At 40.6% G+C, this 22,244-nt stretch overlaps 2 protein-coding genes and 1 pseudogene across 2 annotated transcripts in view; 2 read left to right on the top strand and 1 right to left on the bottom strand.

Moving 5' to 3' along the window:
* The window catches only part of CAPS2 (calcyphosine 2), a 49,287-nt gene extending 49,108 nt beyond the window's left edge, over positions 1 to 179 (bottom strand). Inside the window, exon 1 of the mRNA XM_048501942.1 lies at positions 104 to 179. The gene's annotated coding sequence lies outside the window, so the exon portion shown is untranslated. The remainder of the gene's footprint in view (positions 1 to 103) is intronic.
* LOC125435370 lies at positions 20 to 9,852 on the top strand (annotated as a pseudogene).
* A 2,015-nt stretch (positions 9,853 to 11,867) lies between these two features.
* On the top strand, positions 11,868 to 21,994 carry GLIPR1 (GLI pathogenesis related 1). The gene is made up of 6 exons (XM_048502166.1): positions 11,868 to 12,132; positions 13,817 to 14,062; positions 15,219 to 15,331; positions 18,918 to 19,000; positions 20,973 to 20,999; positions 21,089 to 21,994. Exons 1-6 carry the CDS (start codon positions 11,953 to 11,955, stop codon positions 21,379 to 21,381), a joined length of 942 nt encoding a protein of 313 aa, XP_048358123.1. The 5' UTR covers positions 11,868 to 11,952; the 3' UTR covers positions 21,382 to 21,994.
* The last annotated feature ends 250 nt before the right edge of the window (positions 21,995 to 22,244 follow it).

Below are 22,244 nucleotides of genomic sequence, written 5' to 3'. Positions count from 1 at the left end.
GCTATGGCTACCTGAAAACATGACTGTGACACTCTTCCCCTCCCCTGCCTGCCTGTTTTGGAAGCAACCTGCACCCCCGTTCGATGACCCATCCCTTGCTCACCTCAGCCTCCTTCCTCCACCGTCACCTCTGCACTTCCGAGTCCTTCCCACTGATCCACTTGCGTCCCCGCCACAACTTGCGGCGCGCCCCCTGGAGCTTTGGGCTCTCTTTCTGCTCTCGCCCCGTGCCGAGGCAGGAAAGGGTGCCACGCTAGGCAGAGGAGGAGGAACATTGACTGAACTGCGATTAGCGGCGCTGATGCCCGAGTTAGCCGTGCACAGGAGTAATGCCACGGAACGGAAGGATTCAGTTATGGACTTAAAACACTGTGCATTTCCTTTCTTTAGTGTGCGTGCGTTGAGGAGAGGGTCAGGGTTGGTTATAATATGATACTTTCTGTGAATACTGACATACACGTATATATAACTGAAGTGCACGTCCGTTGATCAAGTACAGAACAGCATGAAGTGGGATGTTACAAAAGAGGCTGCTTTAAGAGCAGGACCCAATAAAAGAGTAACAAGTTCACTCAGATTGGGTGAATGAATGCCACCAATACAATGCAAAACACACATTATGTGTTCAGCATGCTGCTTCATCTTGACCAAGGAGACATTTAGAATTAAATCTAATATACATATTCAAGACGTTTTGCATTTGACTAATCTAATGCACCTCTCAATCCAGTTTTCAAGGAGACCAATAAAAATGTAATTGTTCCTTTTTATGATTAACACGTTAGAACAGAAGTCACTATGCCTAGTCACCAAACTTTCTGAGTTGCAAATACAAACCTCACTTAAATGCCTCTGTTCATTTTTAAAAGGTACATTTTTCATATCCAACATAATGAAGCAACATAATGAAATGGCAGAATAACGCACAACATACACATTCATAATAGAATCATCTCTTGAAGTGCAGCTTAAAGATCTGCTTGATCCCTTTACCCATATTGAAAGTGAAGAAGAAACATGAAATATACTAAATGTGCTGTCTTGAGACAGCCACTGGAATACCTGCTAGTGTGCACATTCAGAATTTATATTTCTTGCTTAAAACTCTATATGTACTCATGCAGCAACAGCAATGTAGCCCTACTCTTATAGTCTTCCTGAGGCAACAGGGAAAGCTTCCATGGTTGCACTTTGGCAAGGCTGCAAAACTGCAGTTTCAAGAAGGATGTGCAAGATCTTCTGAATGTATTTTTATATAGTATATATTACAGGCATTGGTTTCTGCCTTTAATTTATGGTCTTATCTGTTTTTAGTGGTTTGTTGTTATCCACCTTGGGTTCCTTTATTAGGGGAAAATACAGGTTTGGAAATAAATAAACCCCTAGTTCAGCCCCTTCCTGTTAAGTCTAAGAACAAGTAATGCCAATCTAAATTAATTAATTTAATTAAAACAACTTTAACCTCTTTCCCAACTAAGTTTTTAAAAAGCCCAAACCTTGATGCTGGGTTTTCATAATTTAGATTGTCATCCTTTTAGACTCCACAGTACCATTGATGCAAACTCAGTTTAAAGTGATGACGGAGATTTTTGGACAAAATTGTGTCAGTGATATTATATGCTCCAATATACCAAGTAGCCTGCTCCAAACACATAAATATCCTTGCCAGTTAAAAAATGAATCACATTGCCATTGCTAATATTTGAAATGGTTAAAAAAAACCAACCAGCACATACTTTTTCCTAAATATCAGCTATGCCCACAGCCAGCATCACAGAAGACATTTAGATTAATTTGTGCATTTCCCAGAACTTTCAGACTGGTTTTCAGACTACCTTCAATTGTTGCCTAAGAGCAACTTTCTCTCTGATTTCATTCAGATATCATGGTAAATTGTGTTTTATAAACTGGTTACATCAAATGCCAACTGACATATGAATGCAGAGAATACCAGAAGCTCACATTTGTTGGTTTGTCCTAAACTAGGATTTCAAACTGGTTATTGTACTTGCTTTTGTAAACCACAATTTGTACTAATCAGTTTGTGACTATCACCACTCCTTGAGTTCACTTATATAAAAAAGCCATGAAGGAAGACATCCACTATGCTTAAGTTGAGGCATGGAGCAGATAAACTAGGACTAGTTACTGGCAGAGGCTAGTTGGGCAAAGCTGCATCTGGGGTGGCCTCCATATTTTCTGACCCCCCCATGGGTCCCCGCAGTGCACCCTGCACCCTCTGTGCCACCACTTACCTTATCCTGCAGGTGTGATGGTGCCCGGGGGTGACTGCAGCACTGGGACCCGGGGGAATGTTGTTCCCATTAGGCCCAGGCAACGCAGGCAGGCTTCTTCTCTGGGATGTTCCATTCCTAAATGTAAGTGGGGGGCGGCACCGGCCGCAGAAGGGAAGTGGGGGGCGCCGCGGGGGGGCTGCGGGGGGTGGGGGGATTTTTCCGCCCCCCACGTGACCAGAATCGGTGTGCCCGGTGCATTGCGCACCTCCCGTCCCCTGGTGGCTTCGCCACTGCTCGTCCTTGGAGCCCTGAGCAACCAACGTAATTTTCAGCCCCTGCCAGGGGCATATCCCAGCATTACCAACAAGACCTTCATCAAGCAATGTGTGGATGCCCACAACAAGCACTGTGCCGCAGTCAAACCTTCAGCGTCCAACATGCTCTACATGGTGCGCTCCGGAGGCTGGGATGGAACTGGGAGATCTAAGGCAAGGGGAGGAGGCCAATTTTGCTTGCGGTGGGGAAATCCCTACTGTCTTTAAGAGCAGATGTGAATGAGCTCAATGGTCAATTCAGTTCTGTAGCAGAAAGTTACTGGATAGGAGGTAAGAAGGCATGCTGTATTGAGCATTCATCGCATTGTTGATCCATATCTTTTGCAATGGAGGTAGGGCTGTCATCTCCAGCTCCTGGTGTTTTAAGGATGCAGTTTGGGGAGAGGAGGGAAGTGAGATCAGCAGATGTGCGATGCCATAGAGGCTGCCCTCTGAAGGTGTCACTTCCTCCAGGGAAACATCCCCATGGTCTGGAGATCAGTTGTGATTCCAGGAAACCCCAGGACCCACTTGGAAGTTGGTAACCTTAGTAGAGAAGCCATTGTCATCGTTTGTTCCTCTCCAGCAATGGTACACAGCTTCAGTGCTAGTGATCTTTTTGTGTATCCCTTTTGTGTTCTTTCTTGAGTTTATTTTCATTTTCTACCCCCCCCCCATTACACACAATCACACTCACAAAAACACTGTCACAAATTAAGAGATATGTAGTAGGAGCGTAAGATGAAGTGATTTGTAGCACGTGTGTCTTTAGTATTGTACAGATCTTTAAACTGTGAAATGTCATAATTGTACAATTTTTAAACTGTACAGATCTTTAAACTGTGAAATTTTTAAATTGTACAGATCTTTAAACTGTGAAATGTCATAATTGTACAATTTTTATAAGTTAAATATGATTAATGTAATGTTGCACTAGGATAAATGTAGGCTTATAGAAAGTAAGTTTCAACTTTAGAAAGCACGTTTTTCCTGAATTCTGAGGGTTTTTTCCTCATGGCTTTAAAATTTCCAATTATTTTACATCTATTTTTCAGCAGACCAGTTCTAAATCAGGCAAGTTGCCTCATATATTAGACATGATTACAAGATTACCTGCATAATTTCAGCACTCCCTAGCAGACTTCCTTGTGTGTCTAGTAAACAATCTGGTGATATTCTCACCCTAAAAATAAAGGGAAAAAAAGTATAGTACCGGCTGGATAATCATAATATACAGAAAAAGGCTAACCATACCAAGGCTACATCTGATAAAGTATACATCAACTGAAGCAAAAAGGGCTGTGCATGTTTAATATCTATACAAAGGTGTCTCAACATGCAGTATGAATACAAAGAGCAAATAACACAAAATACATTCTGACACGAATGTTACAAAAGTCCATCATTCAGACGAACATCCCAGATATATGCCCATTTCATGGAACTAATCCTCAGCGTAGACTCAATGTTGCCTGTTTGTTTCTGGGATCACTATCTCACTATATCTGACATAAAAAGCTAATATGTTCGTATTCTCACCATGACAGAACACAATAGATACATTTCCTGCCAGAAATTTTCAGAAGGGCCTCATTCATTATGGTGATCTTGTCTGCTTCATGATACAGTTTGTCTTCAAAGAGCAATGGTTGTCCTTATTTCTCTACACTAGACAGGATTATATGGCAGCTGTGGATTGTACTGTAGGGATCCTGTGAGAGACCTCAATAACACTGAAAGTTTGTAGGAGCCAGTACTGAATACAGATTTGGGAAATCTTCCCAGATACTACAGTATACTGCAATTTGAATGTATCAATTGATTCTTGTCATCTTAGCTGGGTTGCATACGGTGTAACTCATCCATCCAAGCTATATATCTTGTTACTGAAGGATTTTTAAAAGACCCAACTGTTGATTTCAGTATTTTTAATCATGTAAGGCCCATCTTCAAGATCCTCAAATCCAGAGATTCCTAATGTGAGTGCCTCAGATCATCAGCATTTATTCATTTATAGGAACTTTTCCTAAGCAACTGGGTCATCTTAAATACTATTAGTGTTCTACTGAGTAATCTTGATCATCCATGCATGGTTAGGGTGGCACTGGCACTATTATAAATCCACTTTATACCATAGGTAATTTTGGCCAGGGGCCAGTGCACTAACTGTAAATACAAGTGGGACGTTTGTAGATTGTACTGCAAGTTACTGTGACCAGAAATTTTGCCCTGTGAATTGCAATCATTATCTTTGAGGGAATCTTGCTAGAAAAAAAGACCTACAAATTCCCCTTAGTAAGAGGGATTTGCAGCTGTGAATTGTTTCTTTAAATGCACAGATCCCATTTCTGTTACTTTTTACATCAGTGCCTTACTGAAAATCTTGCCATGTCAAACTGACTCCCCTCTCCATGACACTTATCATTTTTCTCCCACTGAAGCAGTTACCTCCCAAAAGCAAATTTTGTCAGTTGGAAGTAGACTCCCTGTCTTTAAAACAAGCATTTGTTCCAGTTCTTGGTCGCATCTGTGGTATAGAAGTCTTGTCCTTGTGGCATAAAGAACAAACATCACACAATGGCAAGGCAGTGCCATTTGTATAGGGTCCCAAATTCTGATTTTTTTTTCTTAGACTGTTTGATCATTATAGATTCAGTTTTCTCAGTTTGCTGTGAAGATTTTGTACATTTATTGTTCAGAATGATAAATTACTGTAATAAGCATGGGGCAGACTATTTATATACGGCAATTGTTTTTTGATGTACATCTTTCCTTTGTTTTAATATGTCTGAAAATGTGATGACTGAATTGGCCATATAACAGAACTGGACTGACAGATTCCACTTGCACCATGTATTTTAAAGGGACTTTAGATACACATAACAAAACCTGTATTGTTTTAAAAACTTAAGATACAAATACTAAAGTAGTATAGTATAAAGCAGTTTGTATAGTACAGGGGTCTGCAACTTGCGGCTCTCCAATTGGCCGTGCTGGCAAGGCTGATGAGAATTGTAGTCCATGAACATCTGGAGAGCCGCAGGTTGCAGACACCTGGTATAGTACATTCCACATAAAGAACTTCGTTCCTAATTCGCAGAAAGAAGAAATAGCATGCTTCTACTTTAGAAGAAAGTCCTGAAAGAATGTTAGCACTAAAAATTCATTTTTAAGCACTGCTTTCGTCGAAACCATTCTGTGCACTACAAAACACAGCAGTTTGAATAAAGAGCGTTCCATTACCTGTATGATTATTGATGAAATTTGCCTTTTTTATACAGAAATAGTAATTCCTTGTGAGAAAATGACTGACGGAGTGGGCTGTTCTAATTTTGTATGTTTTGGTGGGGAAGGATGTGTGTGTTCCCAGTGTGTTCATGGTTTTCAAGGTTAGTCTATCAAATCCAAATTGCTATTCCGACTTGTCTGTTACTCAGAGTCTGGTGAGACGTCTGTTGTGTAACCACCCACCTATTATATTTTTTACTTGAAGGCAGTACATTTACACCACCCTCCACCACCCTCCCTTCAAAATCTCAACCCACAGATTCCGTGGCAATAATATAGCCAGATGATGGCACCCTCAATTTCTGCTGTCTTTCACTGTCTGCCAAATGGAAAGCCTGCAGAAGGGAAGATAACTTCTCAATTCCTCCTCAATGCTAGCAGGAATTCCTGAATGCAAGGCATATGGTTCACCACATATTTTTGGCTCTTCCCCAAATATAGCAAAGCCTGGTTATTTCAAAGGAGGAATCTTTAGAGCTTTGTCAACACAAATGTGAGAATCACAGCTGCTGCAGTTCTCTAATTCACGTTGTTGCATCTTCACAGATCACTCCATGAAAAAAAAGCACAAAAAAGACTCATGCATAGGATAGCAAGCTTTGTTTTTTTAAATTTTTACAATGAAATAGCCATGGGATGAGCAGAAAGCAGAGGGAACTCCTGGGAACATTCTTGACGTGACAGCAGCAGCATGGAGCCTGAAGTTCACACAAAATAGTGGGCACTACCAAAAAAAAAAGATTTCATAATCTGGGGGTGGTGGAAGCGGGAAAACTAAAATGCTGCTTTGTGTGTCTCTCCCTTGCCTAACCCTACAAAGTGGTAAGGGCATTTTGTCTTTAGTTTTGCTTTTGACATTGGAATGGTGAGGGAGGCGACTAGACAGGTCCTTGTGGATAATTTCTTTAGAAAAAAGATCTAGGCAGAAAAAGCAAATGAATTTTCAATTCAACTGAGTTCTCTATGTGAAATGGAGTTTAGCTCTGCCAGCTATTGGGTATATTTGCTGTTTTGCTTAAATGAAACAAGCCTTTATGCATCTAAATTCCATAAATTTGCCAAGTAGTACATTTTATATGCTCACTATAAGTAATACATATGTTTCAGAGTGATATGGAAATAAATACTGGATATATTGAAAATTTCCCCCAAATTTCCACACACACACACTCACACACACCCACACACACACATGCCTTTTCCCCTTCTGGTTACATTTTTATGCAGTTAAAATATGAATGAGAAATCTGGTTTGAAATTGTAGGAAAGCTGCTTGCTAGCATAGCTTACATTCTATTCTGTAAAATTAATCTTCCTTTTTCATTAGGTTGTTTGGGATACATCTTACAAAGTTGGCTGTGCTATTGTTTTCTGCCGAAAAACAGATTGATCAAAGAATATTGAAATCTTCGTGTGCAATTATGGTCCAGGGTAATGTAATGTTTGTTTTTAAAAATGTATCATATACATATCCAGATTGATGTTTGTATACTATTAGAATACAGAAATGTGTGCTTCACTTTACTTCTCTTTCACCAGATGTGTTTTCCCCCTCTGCTGGCCTTAGGGGTACCCCTGCCTGTGGAAAGAGCAAATATGTCAGCGTCCAGCCTGGCCACAGCTCTGCAGCTGTGAAACCTGGAAGTGGGCCACTGCCACTGAGTTACATTGCCAAGCAGAAGCCAGCGTGGGGGGGGGGGGGTATTAGGCCATTCAGGGGATGGAGCAGACATTAGTCCCCACCACACTCTGAGGAAGCGCATTCCACTGTTGAACAGCCCTTACTGTCAGGAAGTTTTTCCTGATGTTTAGGAGGAATCTCTTTTCCTTCACCTTGAACCCATTACTCCTGGTCCTAATCTCTGGAGCAGTAGAAAACAAGCTTGCTTCTTCACCAACATGACATCCCTCCAAATATCTAAACATGGTTATCATGTCTCTTCTTAATTTTCTCTTCATCAAACTAAACATACCCAGCTCCCTAAGTCTCTCCTCGTAGGGCATGAATTCCAGACATTTTACCATTTTGGTTGCCCTCCTCTGGACCCGCTCCAGCCAGTCAATATCCTTCTTGAATGGTGGTGCCCAGAACTGTACACAATATTCCAGGTATGGTCTAACCAATGCAGAATAGAGAGGTAAAATTACATCCCTCAATCTAGACACTATACACCTACTGATACAGACCAGAATCGTATTGGCTTTCTTGGTCGCTGCATCACACTGCCGATTCATGTTCAGTTTGTGATCTACTGCTGACATTTAGAAACAAGAATTAAAATTAAGCAGCTTCAAGGCTAGTCCTAATAATCATTGCTTCTAGAAGTGATTTTCTCAAATGAATCATATAAAATGTGCTGAGGGAACTGGCAAATGTTTACTTAGCTGTTCACTTTTGCAAGCAGTTATTTGCCAGGCTTAACAGACTAGCTGTATTACTGGGCATAGCATCTGAAGGTCGTATTTTAAAACCCTATATATTTCTATGTAAATAGAATAATTCTATTTATGTTTCATTTGATATCAAGTCTTCAACATAAGACTGTTCAACTACTCCAGCGCAAGATATTCCATTGTTATCTATGGAGGGGTTGATAAAAGAAAAACAGTTTGTTGCAACAAAATATTTTTTATGTTTGAAATGATTTTGAATTTAAATCCTAATACATTTTGAACATTTTGGTTTTAGTGGCAATTATCCAAGGAGACCTTACTTACGAGGAAAGTCATGTAGTGCTTGTCCAAGGAGATACATGTGAAAATAAACTTTGCAGTAAGTATAAAATGGAAGAAATTCTTCATTACAAAGATATGTATTTATTGTACATATTATTAATTATATTTAATCCCACACTTCCTCCAAGATGTTCATGGCATGTTTCCTTTTCAGCCCCATTTGTTTTTGTATAATTATTTAGGATTTTTCTGAAAATTAAAAATTATGTCATAGATAGAAGAAAGGGCAAGATCATTTGTGTTGCCATGTAGTTTGTGGAGACTGTTTCCTAAGATCATCTCAAAGATCATCTCAGACAAACAGGATCTTCTCTCTGAACGTGCAGACAACATCCAAGTCTTTCAATTGATATCTTTGTAATTAAATGATATCCGTACTTCAAATAATTATATTCAAAAGGAACAAACATAAGCAGACATACTCAGAAGTCAGTCTCATTTTATTCAAATAGATCTTGATCCAAAGAAAATATTCTTAAGATTCTGGTTGATGAATGTTACATTAGCCTTCCCATCTTACCTTAAATTTTCTGCCAACTACATGTATAACTCACCTATTAACAAGGCACTTCCCATTCTTTTGACCACAAACAATTGAGAAGGGACCATTTCCTACATTTTTTGCATAATGGGATTTTTTGCATAATGGCATTGAAGGGATGTTAGTTTACTTGCACAAAAAAATTGCATTGGATAATTGTTTGTTTTGGATAATGAAATTCACATGAAATTCTCTCTAGTTCCTGGACTTGGGGTTTTTTTAGAAGAAAAACAAAGCTTGAATAAATGGTGTGTGTAAATTGCCGTCAAGTCACAGCTGTCTTATGACAACCCAGTAGGGCTTTCAAAGCAAAAGACTAACATAGGTTTGCTATTGTCTTCCTTTGCATGACAACCTTGGTGTTCCTTGCTGGTCTCCCTCTAAGTATGAGTTAGGGTTAGCCATCCCAGCTTATATAAAAATCTTTCTTCACATGTCATTTTACTTTTCTAGGAAATCCTGAACGTGACAAAATCATACGTGTGTATTACAGTTCTCTCTTTTTTTAGCTTAAATGTTTCCAAAATGCATATTTACAAAATGAATATTTAAGTAAAAAATTATGTTATGTTTTTCAATAGGCTATACACAATGGTATCCACCTTTTGAACACTGGATTATATGTGATGAATCCTGTATTGCTTTAGTCATTTTAAGACCATTATTAATGTTTGTAGCATTTGGAATTGTGTACTATTTACAACAACGTTATCCAAATTTAAGTATGAAACAATAATATATTTAACATGTATATAACACAAAATATTTTCTTTAATATCCATGCTAACTGAAAATTACATTTACATAGATACTATAAATATAACTATTTTTCTAAATTTGTTTTGTTAAACGATTTGGTTTATTTCCTTGTTTTCTATTTTGAATTTTATAAAATTGTCAAAAGTTCCATTTCACTGATGTAAATATTTTTAAAACTGAAAAATAAATACTGCTGTATTGCTGTGTGTATTTGAATATTTTCTCCTCAAAGATATGTATGAAAATAGGATATTAAAAGTAACATTGATGATTTGATAGGGTTCACATGTTACAACTGAACATTTTTATGACAATCAGATTTCACAAAGTTGACTATGAAATTCAAACTTTCACTTATATTTATTTCTGATTTTATATTATATTTCATCAAATATTCAACAGTTCAAGTAATAGCCATCATTTGAACACTGTAGATCAAATAATGAATTTATCCGTCTGTCTGTCTGTCTGTCTGTCTGTCCATCTATCCATCTATCTATCCATCCATCCATCTATCTAATTTATATCCCGCCCTATCTCCGCAGGGCTCAGAATACTATTCTATTCATATATGTATATCCACAGTCATATGTACTTAAGAAGTTCAGGTTCCTCTTAGTGGTTTCTGTTCATGCCAGCTGTGGAAAAGAAAGTTTCACTGCCTTGTGGCACAAGCCAGCATCCCATAAAAACCAGCATGTAAAGGGGAAAGGGTTGCCTATTCTTTCCCTCAGGGCCATGGAGAAAGGATCATTCTGTGTGCTTCACTTTCCTAAGCTGACAAACTCTCCAGTTGTCAGATCTTCCTTTTCTCTATTCAGACATTGAATCTGAGATTTTTCTTTCCTTTCAAGATGGCTTTATTTTAAAAAATCTACTGATTGCCACAGATAGTATGAGGGCAGGATTATGCATCAACAAATAGGGACAGGGGCACAAGCTCCCTTACCTGTGCAGGAAAGCAAGCCGAATTTGGCAATGGGCTATACAATGCAACATCTCCCTGGCTGCCAACCATATAGTAGACAACATGGCAGCAGATTTCTGTCATGGCTGCCCCCACTGAGATGTGGTTACATCACCAATCCCACCTAAGTTTGGTACCAAAAACTCCTTGAACCACACACACCATGAAGCTAAGTATGCTAGCAGCATTCTCTCCTGATGTTTCGCCTGCATGGATAGTGAGGCATCACAAGTATATATACTCCACTTGCTTTCCTTTCCTATTATCAGATCCTCTGAAGATGCCAGCCACAGATGCAGGCGAAACATCAGGAGAGAATGCTGCTAGAACACGGCCATACAGCCTGGAAACCACACAGCACTCTGCATTTGTGTTTGACTGTGCAAAAATTCAGTGCACATGGACTCCCCATGTGGCAAATAATGCACCTGACACCATTTAGGTTCTTCCTTCCCCACCCCCTACACCATGGTCTATGATCCAAATCAGGCCCCATGGCATATTTAAATGGAATACCCACTGAGAATTTATGACTCCAATATGGTTGTGTGTCCCCATGACAGACTTGTGAACACTGTAACATGTAGTTTGGCCCTCAGCCAGCTCACAGCTGCCTCAGCCTGCTATTCTCCCTGCCTGTTCCAAACATACGCTTGTCTCCTACTGTCAGCTGGGGTGGGGAGGGGCAAGGAGTCAACATCCTCCAGATTCTGATGCGTGTTTAACAGAGCTATCTCTACAGACTTTCTTTTAACCATTAGCGCCCACTGTGGAACATTAACATCCTTTGCTCCCATCAGGTTCGTAATTTTAGGTGTTGTTCATTCTCCAGTAATGATATAGCAAACTCATAACAAGACTATATTTGGATTTCTCTGAAAAAAGATCAGTTTAGCAACACAGAAAGTAAAGACACCACTTCCTTCCTTTGTTCTGTTCAATTTTGAATACAGTGAAGCAATTTGCTCTTGTTACTGTGATGTGAGTTTCATTATAAGCCTCAACTTCTGTATTATACCATCTGAGCACCATGTACAAAGCAAAAAACATCATCTTATAAAAAGGAAAAGTTTTCTTCAGAACTACAGAAATTGAATATTTTGGGTGAAAATGAAATGCAAATTGTTTTCTCAACTTTGGTTGGTATTGGAGTTCTCTATTTGCTGTTACACCTATGATCAAACTTCATTGCCTGATACAGAAGATCAGCAGTTTACACAGGACTGTGTGAAAACTCACAATTATTTTCGATCCAGGGTGAATCCTTCAGCCAGCAACATGCTACGTATGGTAAGAAAGATTTTGTATTTCTGTACAAAGACTGGTTTTTGCCTTCTTTCCTTGAAAGACAGAAAATCTCAGGGACAACCTTGTCCTTTTGACATGAAAGTACTGGAGGCTGGTGTAGTGTATATTTATTTACAAGTAAACAAGATACGGGCCTGATCTGGATGGCCCTGGTTAGTATTTGGATGGGAGATCACTGAGGAATTCCAGGCTACTAAGCAGAAGAAGCCAATAGCACACCAGCTGTTAGTTTCTTGCCTTGGAAATTAGTCTATAAGGTTGCCGTAAGTCAGCTGCAACTTCAGGGAACTTTATACACACACAAACAAGATAAAGAAGGGGAAACTACAGAAAAACAAAATAAACAATACTAGTCCTTAAAGCCAACTAGCTGCAGACTTTCTCCACTCCACTCTCCCCCACAACCTCATACTATTTATCCTTCTCTTAGGCCTTTTCCACACGGGCGCTGAGCGAGGGTGCATCGGCATAAACGATGCTGATGCACCTCCCCGGGACCGTTTGCAAGGACGATCCTGGTAGGGGCGCAGGTGACGGCGCAGCCTTTGCACAGGCTGCACCATCCTCAAACGCCTTACCTTCATCTCCTGGCTTCCGGCGTGTCGCAGAGGCCAGGGGACACACGCCCCTGGCCTGAGTGATGGCTCTGGAGTCGCAGGCCAGGGATGTGCGTTCCCTGGCCTCTCCAACACGCCGGAACCAGGAGGCAAATGTAAGGCGTTCGGGGAAGGCGGGGGGAATGGCGCCTTCCACCTGCTGCAGTTCGTTCGGCAGCGGGTGGAAGATGCCACTGTTGAAAAACCTCACTCCTGGAGCGACGTTCAACAGTAGTGTCTTCGCACCGCTTAGGCGTTGTGAGCACAGCACTGCTGCATTGCAGCAGCACCTGCTGTGCGAACACCACCCCAGGGACAGTGTTTTTAAGTGTCCCTGGAGCACTGTTATCCGCCCATGTGGAAACAGCCTTATCTTACACTTATACACAGTATACTGGTTTCCCTGGAACACAGGCCTCACTTTCACATTTCGGTAATCTGGAGTAGCCTCCATCAAATATTAATCTCCCATCATCAACAATACGAGAAACCTAGAGTGGGCATTTTGCATCTCTCAAGAGCAAGCCTGTCCCATTGTCCACTCCCAAGAACACAATAGCACATGGCCACAATTAGCTGATTTTTCCCAAGGGGAAAATTAATGGGCGTTTGCACAGGTTTAATCTTTTTGGTTCAAGGGTTTATGTTGTAAACCGCCCTGAGCCCTTCGGGGGAGGGCGGTATAAAAGTGGAACAAACAAACAAACAAACAAACAAACAAACAAATACATACATACATACATACATTACCTTTGGGTCAGATTCTCAATTGTTTTCCTCCTTTTAGAACTCACCGCTCTGCAGATCAGTGGATTTTGTGGCTTAAAATGAAAGCAGTTGCAACTGTTTCCAAATTGTTAAATTTTAATTCAGCAAAAGAAGACCCCAGAAAAAAACATTTTATACGGTTATATCTTGTGTTAGTAATTGTATATGACCTCTTCATGTCTGCATTGCATTTTGTCTGGCAATCTAGTAATTATATAAGTGTATGTGTGTGTATGTGTATCTACCAATCTATCTATATTATAAATAACAAACAATATCAACTTGTTCTTTTCATTTTGCAGACCTGGGACCCTGCATTGGCAAAGACTGCCAAAGCATGGGCAAAGCGGTGCCACTTTAATCATAATATCAATCTCGGAACCCCAGGAAAGGTTCACCCTAAATTTACTTCAGTTGGAGAAAATATCTGGACTGGCTCACTGTTTCTGTTCTCTGTAAAAGAAGCAGTGAAAAAGTGGTATGATGAAGTCAAATACTACAACTTTGAGAGCAGAGCATGCACTAAAGTTTGTGGTCATTATACACAGGTGATTTCTTCATTTCTCTTTTTCATCTGAAACTATGAACTAAATTCAGATAATATGAAATGCAGATATGTTAGTTTCATCACAAAATCAGGGATCAAGAACACCCAATGCTGCAGCATTTCTGAAGCTAAGCAAGAATTAACTTTATCAGAAATACAGGGGGGAACCCACTGTGCAATCATGTGAGATCAAAGTATATTCATAATAAATTAAAACTTTTTTTAAAAAAGCTTCTTTAATTGTAGAATCAAGTTGTAAGTTAGGGAATATTTTATCTAGTGCCGAAATAGCCATATTTAAATTGACCATCAAGTGTACCTGCTCTGTACAAATGAGCATGTAGAGGATATGTGTTGTCTTCCACACATACCTCCATTATATATTCATGTGTGTGCATACATAAACACAATTTGTTGATTTGGAAGGTATGAGTGGAATGGTTTATTTTAGTAATGTCTCATGTGTGAAACAGCATTTGGCCCATAGACAATTTTTTGAAATAATTTTTTTTAAAAAAATTGTATTATCATGCTTCTCCAATTCTTAGGTATTGGGCCTAACTGAAGAATTTATGAGACCAAAGCTACCGGAGTTTGATTAGCCCAAGTCAAAATATAATTAATTATTTGTTCACTGACAAATGTACATGTTGTTAAGCTTTATTGTTTAAATAATCAAAAAAGATTGATTATCAATGACTTACAAATGTGTAAGTTGTTATGAATTTTTGTTTAAACAATCAAAAAAAGATTTCTTTAGATTGCAAACATTGTAGTCACTTGTAAGTTTGAATGATTTATTTTGGTGAATAATTAGAGAAGCATTTCTGTATGTACATCACATTATAAAAATTTGAAAATTATCATTGTCTTGGACAAGTGAATTAGCCTTTTTGGGTGTAAAAGTGGATTGATTATACTTATTTCTCTGCTTGAGGATGCGCACAACAATAAAAACAAAATGAAGCATACAATTATAGCAATAAAAATCAATAACATAATCCAAACCAATGACAATAAAAACACAGCAATAAAAGCTACCAATAAAAGGCAAGGCATGAAAGCATTTGAAACAACAGAGCAGTTGAAAGCAGTGTACAGATACAGCCAATGAAATCCTGCTAACATATGATGTGATTTTTTTCTTTCTTTCTCAGGTTGTTTGGGCAACAAGTTATAAAGTTGGGTGTGCTGTCCAGTACTGCCAGAGTGTTTCGGGTTTTGACGAACTCTCCAACGCAGCACATTTTGTGTGCAACTACGGACCAGCGTATATAATTTTCCTAATATTTGTTAAGTTGATCATATTATTAGTACTGATGAAATCCTCCCCCACCCCAAGATATCACTGGTATAAGTAAAGGGAGTCATGCCCATATCGCATTGACCTAAAACTGTTATAATCTACATCAGGGGTAGGGAACCTGCGGCTCTCCAGATGTTCAGGAACTACAATTCCCATCAGCCTCTGTCAGCATGGCCAATTGGCCATGCTGGTAGGGGCTGATGGGAATTGTAGTTCCTGAACATCTGGAGAGCCGCAGGTTCCCTACCCCTGATCTACATAATATATGAGTCCCAAATGATTCAGAATAGTGCAATTTATAACCCTTATTAGAATTGTTGCCCACTCTACACTTTCCATAGCAGTGAGGGGAAGGCTGTGGCTCAGGAGAAAAGCCTCTGCTTTGCATGCAGAGAGTCCCCTGGTTCAATCCCTGGCATCTCCAGTTAAAAGGACAAGGCAATAGATCATATGAAAGATCTCTGCTTGAGACCCTGAAGAGCCACTGCAAGTCTGAGCAGACAGTTCTGATCTTGATGGAATAGTGGTCTGATTCAGTATAAGACAGTATAACTCATTTCCTGAGTTTTGTTACAGTGCAATCCTATGCAGCCCTGACCTGGATAGCCCAGATTAGTCTGATCTTGTCAGATCTAGAAACTAAGCAGGGTCAGTCCTGGCTAGTATTTGGAAGGAGACCTTCAAGGAATCCCAGGGCCGTGACGCAGAGGCAGGCAATGGCAAACCACTTCTTAATGTTGCTTGCCTTGAAAACCCTATGGGGTCACCATCTGTTGGCTGTAACTTGATGGGAAAAAAATCTATGCATGTTTACCCCTGGGTATGGTTTGTTATTCTTGTAGCCACTGTATGTAAGGTGTAACAAACCTCCTGATGGTAAAAGATTAACAGACCTACCTCTCTGAAATGTGTTTCCAGTTGGAATAAGAGAGCACTATGGAGATCTCTGCACAAAGAGAGAGGCAAATATAAAATTCTATGTAATATTCTTTATTAAGTCCAGCTAAACAGTGGGAAGACATTTGAATTCTCCAGAACTCTTCATCAGGCTTTAAAAGAGGAGGGGGTTAAGCTGCAAGGAAAGAGTTGGTATTAGGACATCTTGGCCATGTGGGCAGAAGATCATGAGAAAACAGCACAACCTCAACTGTGAATATGAAAAAATGATTAATTAAATGTCTTTCAAATACCAAATGCAATACACAATTCCTTGAAAAAGCTTAGGTGCCAAATCTACTATACCCACCTCTCCAGAAATAGGTGGCTTCCACACTGGGATAGCCTTGTGTGGTTTCGCTATTGCTGCTACAGTAGCACAGTAGCAATGGGGCTTCCCTGATGGCAGGTTTTGCCACTGTTTCCTCCCTCTGCCACTAGGCAGAGGCATATCTAGGGAAAATGTAGCCTGGGGAAAAAAATCTGAGTTTTCTGCTCCTCCCCCCCGGTCCATTTTCTCTAGATACACCTCTGCGGCTAGTGCTTGGCTGCCTGGGGCGAAGGGGGGAAGCTTTGGGTGGGTGTCTTCTGGAAGCTGCCCTCCACGCCGTTTGGGGGGGGGGGGTATTGTCTGCTCACCAAAGCGCAGAGGCCCCCTGGGAGCAAAAGAAGCTGCTTTTCCCCTCCGGTCCCCCAGTCCACAGGAGGCACTGCAAGGTGCCCAAAGCACTCACAGTGAGGTGGAAGGGTGGGCCCCCTGGGGGTGCAGGTGAGCCACAAAAACAATGTGGGGGGGGCCTTGGCAGAGAAACTTCTCTGGTGGCAGTGTGAGAAAGAAAAAGAAAAAAAAGAAAGGACGAGGCACCTAGCTCTGCAGTTCACATGGTAGGAAAGAGCAAAAGGAGGCAACCAGGGTTGCGTCTGGGAAACTGCTCACTCGGTGTCCTGAACTTGGCCAGCTCTAAGGGCAGCATCAGAGGCATATGGGAAGGAAATGATGCCCGGGGACTACACCTCCTCCAGGCACTCCCCCCATGCTTGGGGGTGGCTCAGGGGTGGGGCTTGGGGTGGGGGCAGCTCGGGCACCGCAGCAGCAGGCAGGCTGCTGGGCTGGCCAGATGCCACGGCGCCCATCCAAGCCGCCCCCTGAGCTGCCCCCTGCCTCCCTGCCCAGGCCCATTATCATACCAAAGATATCACTATTTAGTAGTCTTAGGCCCATTATAAATGGAACGCTTACCTCAAGACTTTTCACTGTGCAGTGAGCTTGTAGTGGGGTCTTTTCGGATTTCTCTGTTTACATACAAGGAGGCACTCATTCCTGCTGCATTTTTTTTGCAGAGAATTCTCCCAGGCCCTGCTTCTCCTGGTTCTTTTAACTCCACCTATCAACCTCTTCTTAAAGGCACATATCTCATCCCACCCAGTAGTTGCAGTTTTATCAATATAGTCGCCCCCTTCCAAAAATAATCCCCCCTCAAATAAAAGAGGCAAAGCAATTTCATGGATCACACACACACACACACACACACACACACACACACACACACACACACACACACACACACCCTGCCACTGCTGTTGCTGCAGTAGAAGAAATAGACTTTTTAAAAAATAAAGGTGTGATTGGAATAAAGTTTTTAAAAGCCTTTCTGGTCATTGGGGAGGGAAGAGGTAAAGTGGGAGATGTAGGGTGGAGCCAAAAAGAGACTCTGCTTGTATTGTTCCTTGGAAAATTCCTCTCAGTTATTGTTATATTGAGATATTGCTATCTCAATATGAGCATTTAGAGAAGCAGGAAGGAACTGGCAACATGGAAGGGGGAAGGCATGGACAGCAATGCGAGGGAGTAGGCAGAGGGAACATGTCCGGGGCAAAACTTCCTCACTGGCCTGTGACATAGGGGGGCAAAATGGGGTCCAGGGCAAAATGGCACCTGGGCCTCCACCCCACCCCCCATGGAGCCCCACACCCACCCACTTTATTTCAGCCAGCCGCCGGCTGAAAAAACAGCCTGCTCCAGCTGCCGGGGTCTGGCTGGTGGCAGGGGGAGGGGGAAGGGTGTGGGGGCAATTTCTGCCCCCACATAACCCCAGTGGTGTGTGCCTGGAGTGGGGCACTCCCCGTCCCATTATCTCTACGCCACTGTCACTGGCAAATCTGCCCATTGTGGCAGCGAAGCAAATTAAAAGTTGCACTAGAAGTGGTCTCACTTGCTGTAGACAGAATGGAAAGTGAAAGCGGTGCTTGAGGAAATAAGTCCATACAAGAAAACTTTCTGCAATGGACATTTGCTCCCATCGTGCACCAGACACCTTGTGCATAATCGGCCTTAATGAGACTTTAAAAATGATTTCTTCTGTAAAATAATTTCTCCTTACATATATTAAAGCTAGAATAATTTGGGGACTCAGTATGAAACGGCAAAGAGTAAATCCTTGAAGCTGCCAGTAAAACTAAGGTGTCCTTTTCTACTTTTTAAAATGCACCATATGTAAATAGGGTTTGGGAATACCTTCAAAATATCCCCATGTATTATACTGGCTATAACTACTTCACAATGGATATAACCGTGTTTCTTCTCCAAGACCATAACTGCTTTTCACTTTTGCAGTGGCAATTATCCAGTGAAACCTTACAAAACCGGAAGCCCATGCAGTGAATGTAATGGAGAAAAGTGTATAGATAATCTCTGTGGTACGTATGCTATCAGAAGTGGGAATAAAAGTTATGTGATAAGAATTAACTAGATGAGGTATTGTGATCTCTGATTGGGCCTCCCAATACCTTCAATTTTCTCAAAAAGCAGCTGCTGGTGATCCATTTTGGACCTGGACTGTGGCACTGGGGTACAAGGTTAACCTTTTACCCTACACCAATTGCCTGAGAGAAATCAGCATTTGCCCCCATTTGAAGCCTCAGCAGAGACAGCTTTGCTTGTCTCTTTTCCTTACTGGTCTTAAAACAGCTCAGGAAGTAATTCTTGTGTGTGGGAAGTATCAGTGCTCTACCAACTTAACTTCAGTAGGTCTTTGGGGGGAACAGAAGATGTCAGGAGAGCTAGACATGGGGTTCCTACATCTCACCAAGTTAAAACTTTACAGTTAAACAAAAATGTCTATTAATTTGTGTATGATCAGATTTCCGTACAATTGTACATATCCTTTTTAATGAATAGATTTACTTTCAAATAATAGTTGAAGATTGCTTTACCAGCAACTATCTGAATCAATCTTACCTTATAATTTTGCAAGCTGCAGCAGCAAATTCAGCTAAAACATTATGGGGAAGTCTGGCTGCTCCAGTTTCTTAGATAAACTTGTTTTGGCTCCCTATGACCATGCGATGACTCACCCATGGCCACCAACTGCGATGTCCACTCTTGTTTTCTGTATAAATATACGTGCCAACTAATATTTGTTCCCTTAATTCTTCCCCAAATGATAGCTGCCACCAGGAATATAACCCCCTCCAACCCCCCACCTTATAAGGCAAAGTGGATGGCTTATGTTGTCCTAAGGAAAATAGGGTGGGATTCCAATGTTTCTTCAAAATAAGACTTTATTTATAACTGATAGGTAACTTCAAGGTTTCAAGCAAAATATTTACAAAATAAAATCAAACTGAGGCAACATTTGGGGATTTCACTCAACATAAATTCACTCTGACACTTTCTGACTTTTTCTGTATATCCTCTGACACACTAACAAATTTTCTCAACACTGGGTCTTTTCACCCAGAAGCCCTAACACATTCTGCCACACTCACACAGAGTTTTAACTATCTCTGAGTAGAGTTTTGACACTCCTAGTCCTTTCACTCTGAAATCCTGTCACCTTCTGCCCTCTCGAACTCACTGTCACCTTTTGCCAGTCCAGCACAGCCCTCCCACGTGCACAATCAAGAATCAACCAATCATATTGCTCCATCATCTCCTTTCCACTCCCCTTTCTCTCTCCTACTCAGAAGTAAGTTTAAAGTCACACACACACAAATAATTACAGATCAAATCTTTGTAGTTGGGTGCTGACAATACAGCCAAAAATGGCATAGGCATGAGGGGAACAAATGGACAGTTATGTTGCTTGAGTTCAGTAATAACACAGACTCTAAGATACTTGACATACTCATGCAACTGTATTGATAGTTGGGAGGGCGGGGAAGGGAAACAATTTCTCAGAAGAAAAATACATTGTTATTGGAATGCCAAAAATGCACTGCATCTAAAGCAGCATGTGGATTCTCTAGTGCAAGTGACCATTTGTGCTTTTGCTGTGCTACAAAATTTAACTGATTACTAGAAAAAAACACAAGCAAACATCAGTCATATAGTTGTCATCCTCTTTACAGCACAGCAAGTGATGCTCAGCTAATTATTGTTTCAGTTTTGCAAGATATTTATTGAATTAGTGTAATTTTAAGGGTCCAAAGAAAGTGATAAAAATAATACCTTAACCAAACACTCAACTATGGCAAGGGTCTACACTAGATCACTTAACAAGAAGTTTTGAGATTTTTTAAAAACAAAATTGCTATTAATAATAGAAATTACTTTTGGTTGCTTAATGAATAAGGCCACTATCTAGACTAGATTATGCAGCAGAAATTATTGATGCAGAAATCATTACATTTGCTTCACTATTTACATTGCCTTCTTTTTACTCTCTAGAGAATCCAGAGCGTGACCAATTGCTGAGTATGTATCATCCATTGTTACTTGGATTAACTTCTTTGTTGCTTAGGTTGCCTGTAGTCTTTTTCCAAAGCTGACAATTTTTTTTTTAGGTTACTCCAATTGGTCACCAGATTGGGATGTATCTGAACATGGCACAAAGTCCCCATCCAAAGCTCCTCCCATTCTACCGCAACCCAATCCTCCACATCCTACCAGATTCACACCAAAGCCGAAGTCACCACATTCTATTCCTTTGTCCCCCAGTGCTCCTACTCCATCCCACTCTGCTTGTGATTCATACTGTATTACTGTGATAGTACTAAGATTATTGTCTATATTGTTTACTTTTGGTGCTGTGGCCATATTATTCAAGAAATATCCCCAAATGTTTGTTTATGAATAATCTCGAACATGTACATTGCCTTTTTCAAAACTTTTCAGACTTTAAATTTTAAAAGCTCCTAGTCTTTGTTGCTGCATACATAATATCACCAACACAATAGCCATATGTTTCACAGAAAACAGATATCAGAAACTTTCAATACAATTGACTCCTGTCTGACTCAATTGGCCTGCTAGTTGCAGGAGTGCTTAGCCCAGTGCAAGCTAATCAGAAAACCCTTCCTAAAGGGTTACCAGATCCAGGTTGGGGAATAGCTAGAGATTTGGGGGATGGAGCCTAAGGAGGGCAAGGGTTGGGAGGGAAGGGGAGGGACTTCAGTGCAGAATTCCATAGAGGCCATCGTCCAAATCAAACATTTTCTCAGTGTGAACTGATCACTGCTGTCTGGAGATCAGTTGCAACAGCAAGACATCACCAGCTACTACCTGGAAGTTGGCAACCATATAAAGAACTCTTTGTGATTATGCCTTTGAGTTCATATGATTGAGCCAGATGCTTTAATTTTGACAGTTTGATGTTGCAGGTTATTTTTGGGAAAACCAGAAAAACAGTCCCACTTAATTGTTATATCATCGTCAAGTGTAACTTACAATAAAACAAACACTGCATTCTTCTTTTCTGTTTGCTGTCTAATCATCCTTAAGTACTAATAGCTACTGTGTAGGAAAGAGACAAAGCTACTGTAGGAAACAAACAAATTTATTGGACTGACTCATTGTTTTATCTTAAGACTGCTTAATTTGAATCAATTGTCATTCATGTGAAAGGAATCTGAAAATCTTAGTAGACCAGAAACTGAACATAAGTCTATAGTGTGATGTGGCAGCTAAGAAAGCCAATGAGATTCTGGGCTGTATCAATAG

The sequence above is a fragment of the Sphaerodactylus townsendi genome, linkage group LG06 (genome assembly GCF_021028975.2).
Source record: "Sphaerodactylus townsendi isolate TG3544 linkage group LG06, MPM_Stown_v2.3, whole genome shotgun sequence".
In the NCBI taxonomy this organism is placed as follows: Eukaryota; Metazoa; Chordata; class Lepidosauria; order Squamata; family Sphaerodactylidae; genus Sphaerodactylus; species Sphaerodactylus townsendi.
This window is presented reverse-complemented; position numbering and strand designations above follow the sequence as displayed.

Coding starts and splice junctions, on each gene's coding strand:
- GLIPR1 (XM_048502166.1), top strand. CDS start 11,953: ATGAAATGCAAATTGTTTTCTCAACTTTGGTTGGTATTGGAGTTCTCT. Junction 12,133..13,816: donor CCAGCAACATGCTACGTATG/GTAAGAAAGATT, acceptor TTCATTTTGCAG/ACCTGGGACCCTGCATTGGC. Junction 19,001..20,972: donor GTGTATAGATAATCTCTGTG/GTACGTATGCTA, acceptor TTTACTCTCTAG/AGAATCCAGAGCGTGACCAA.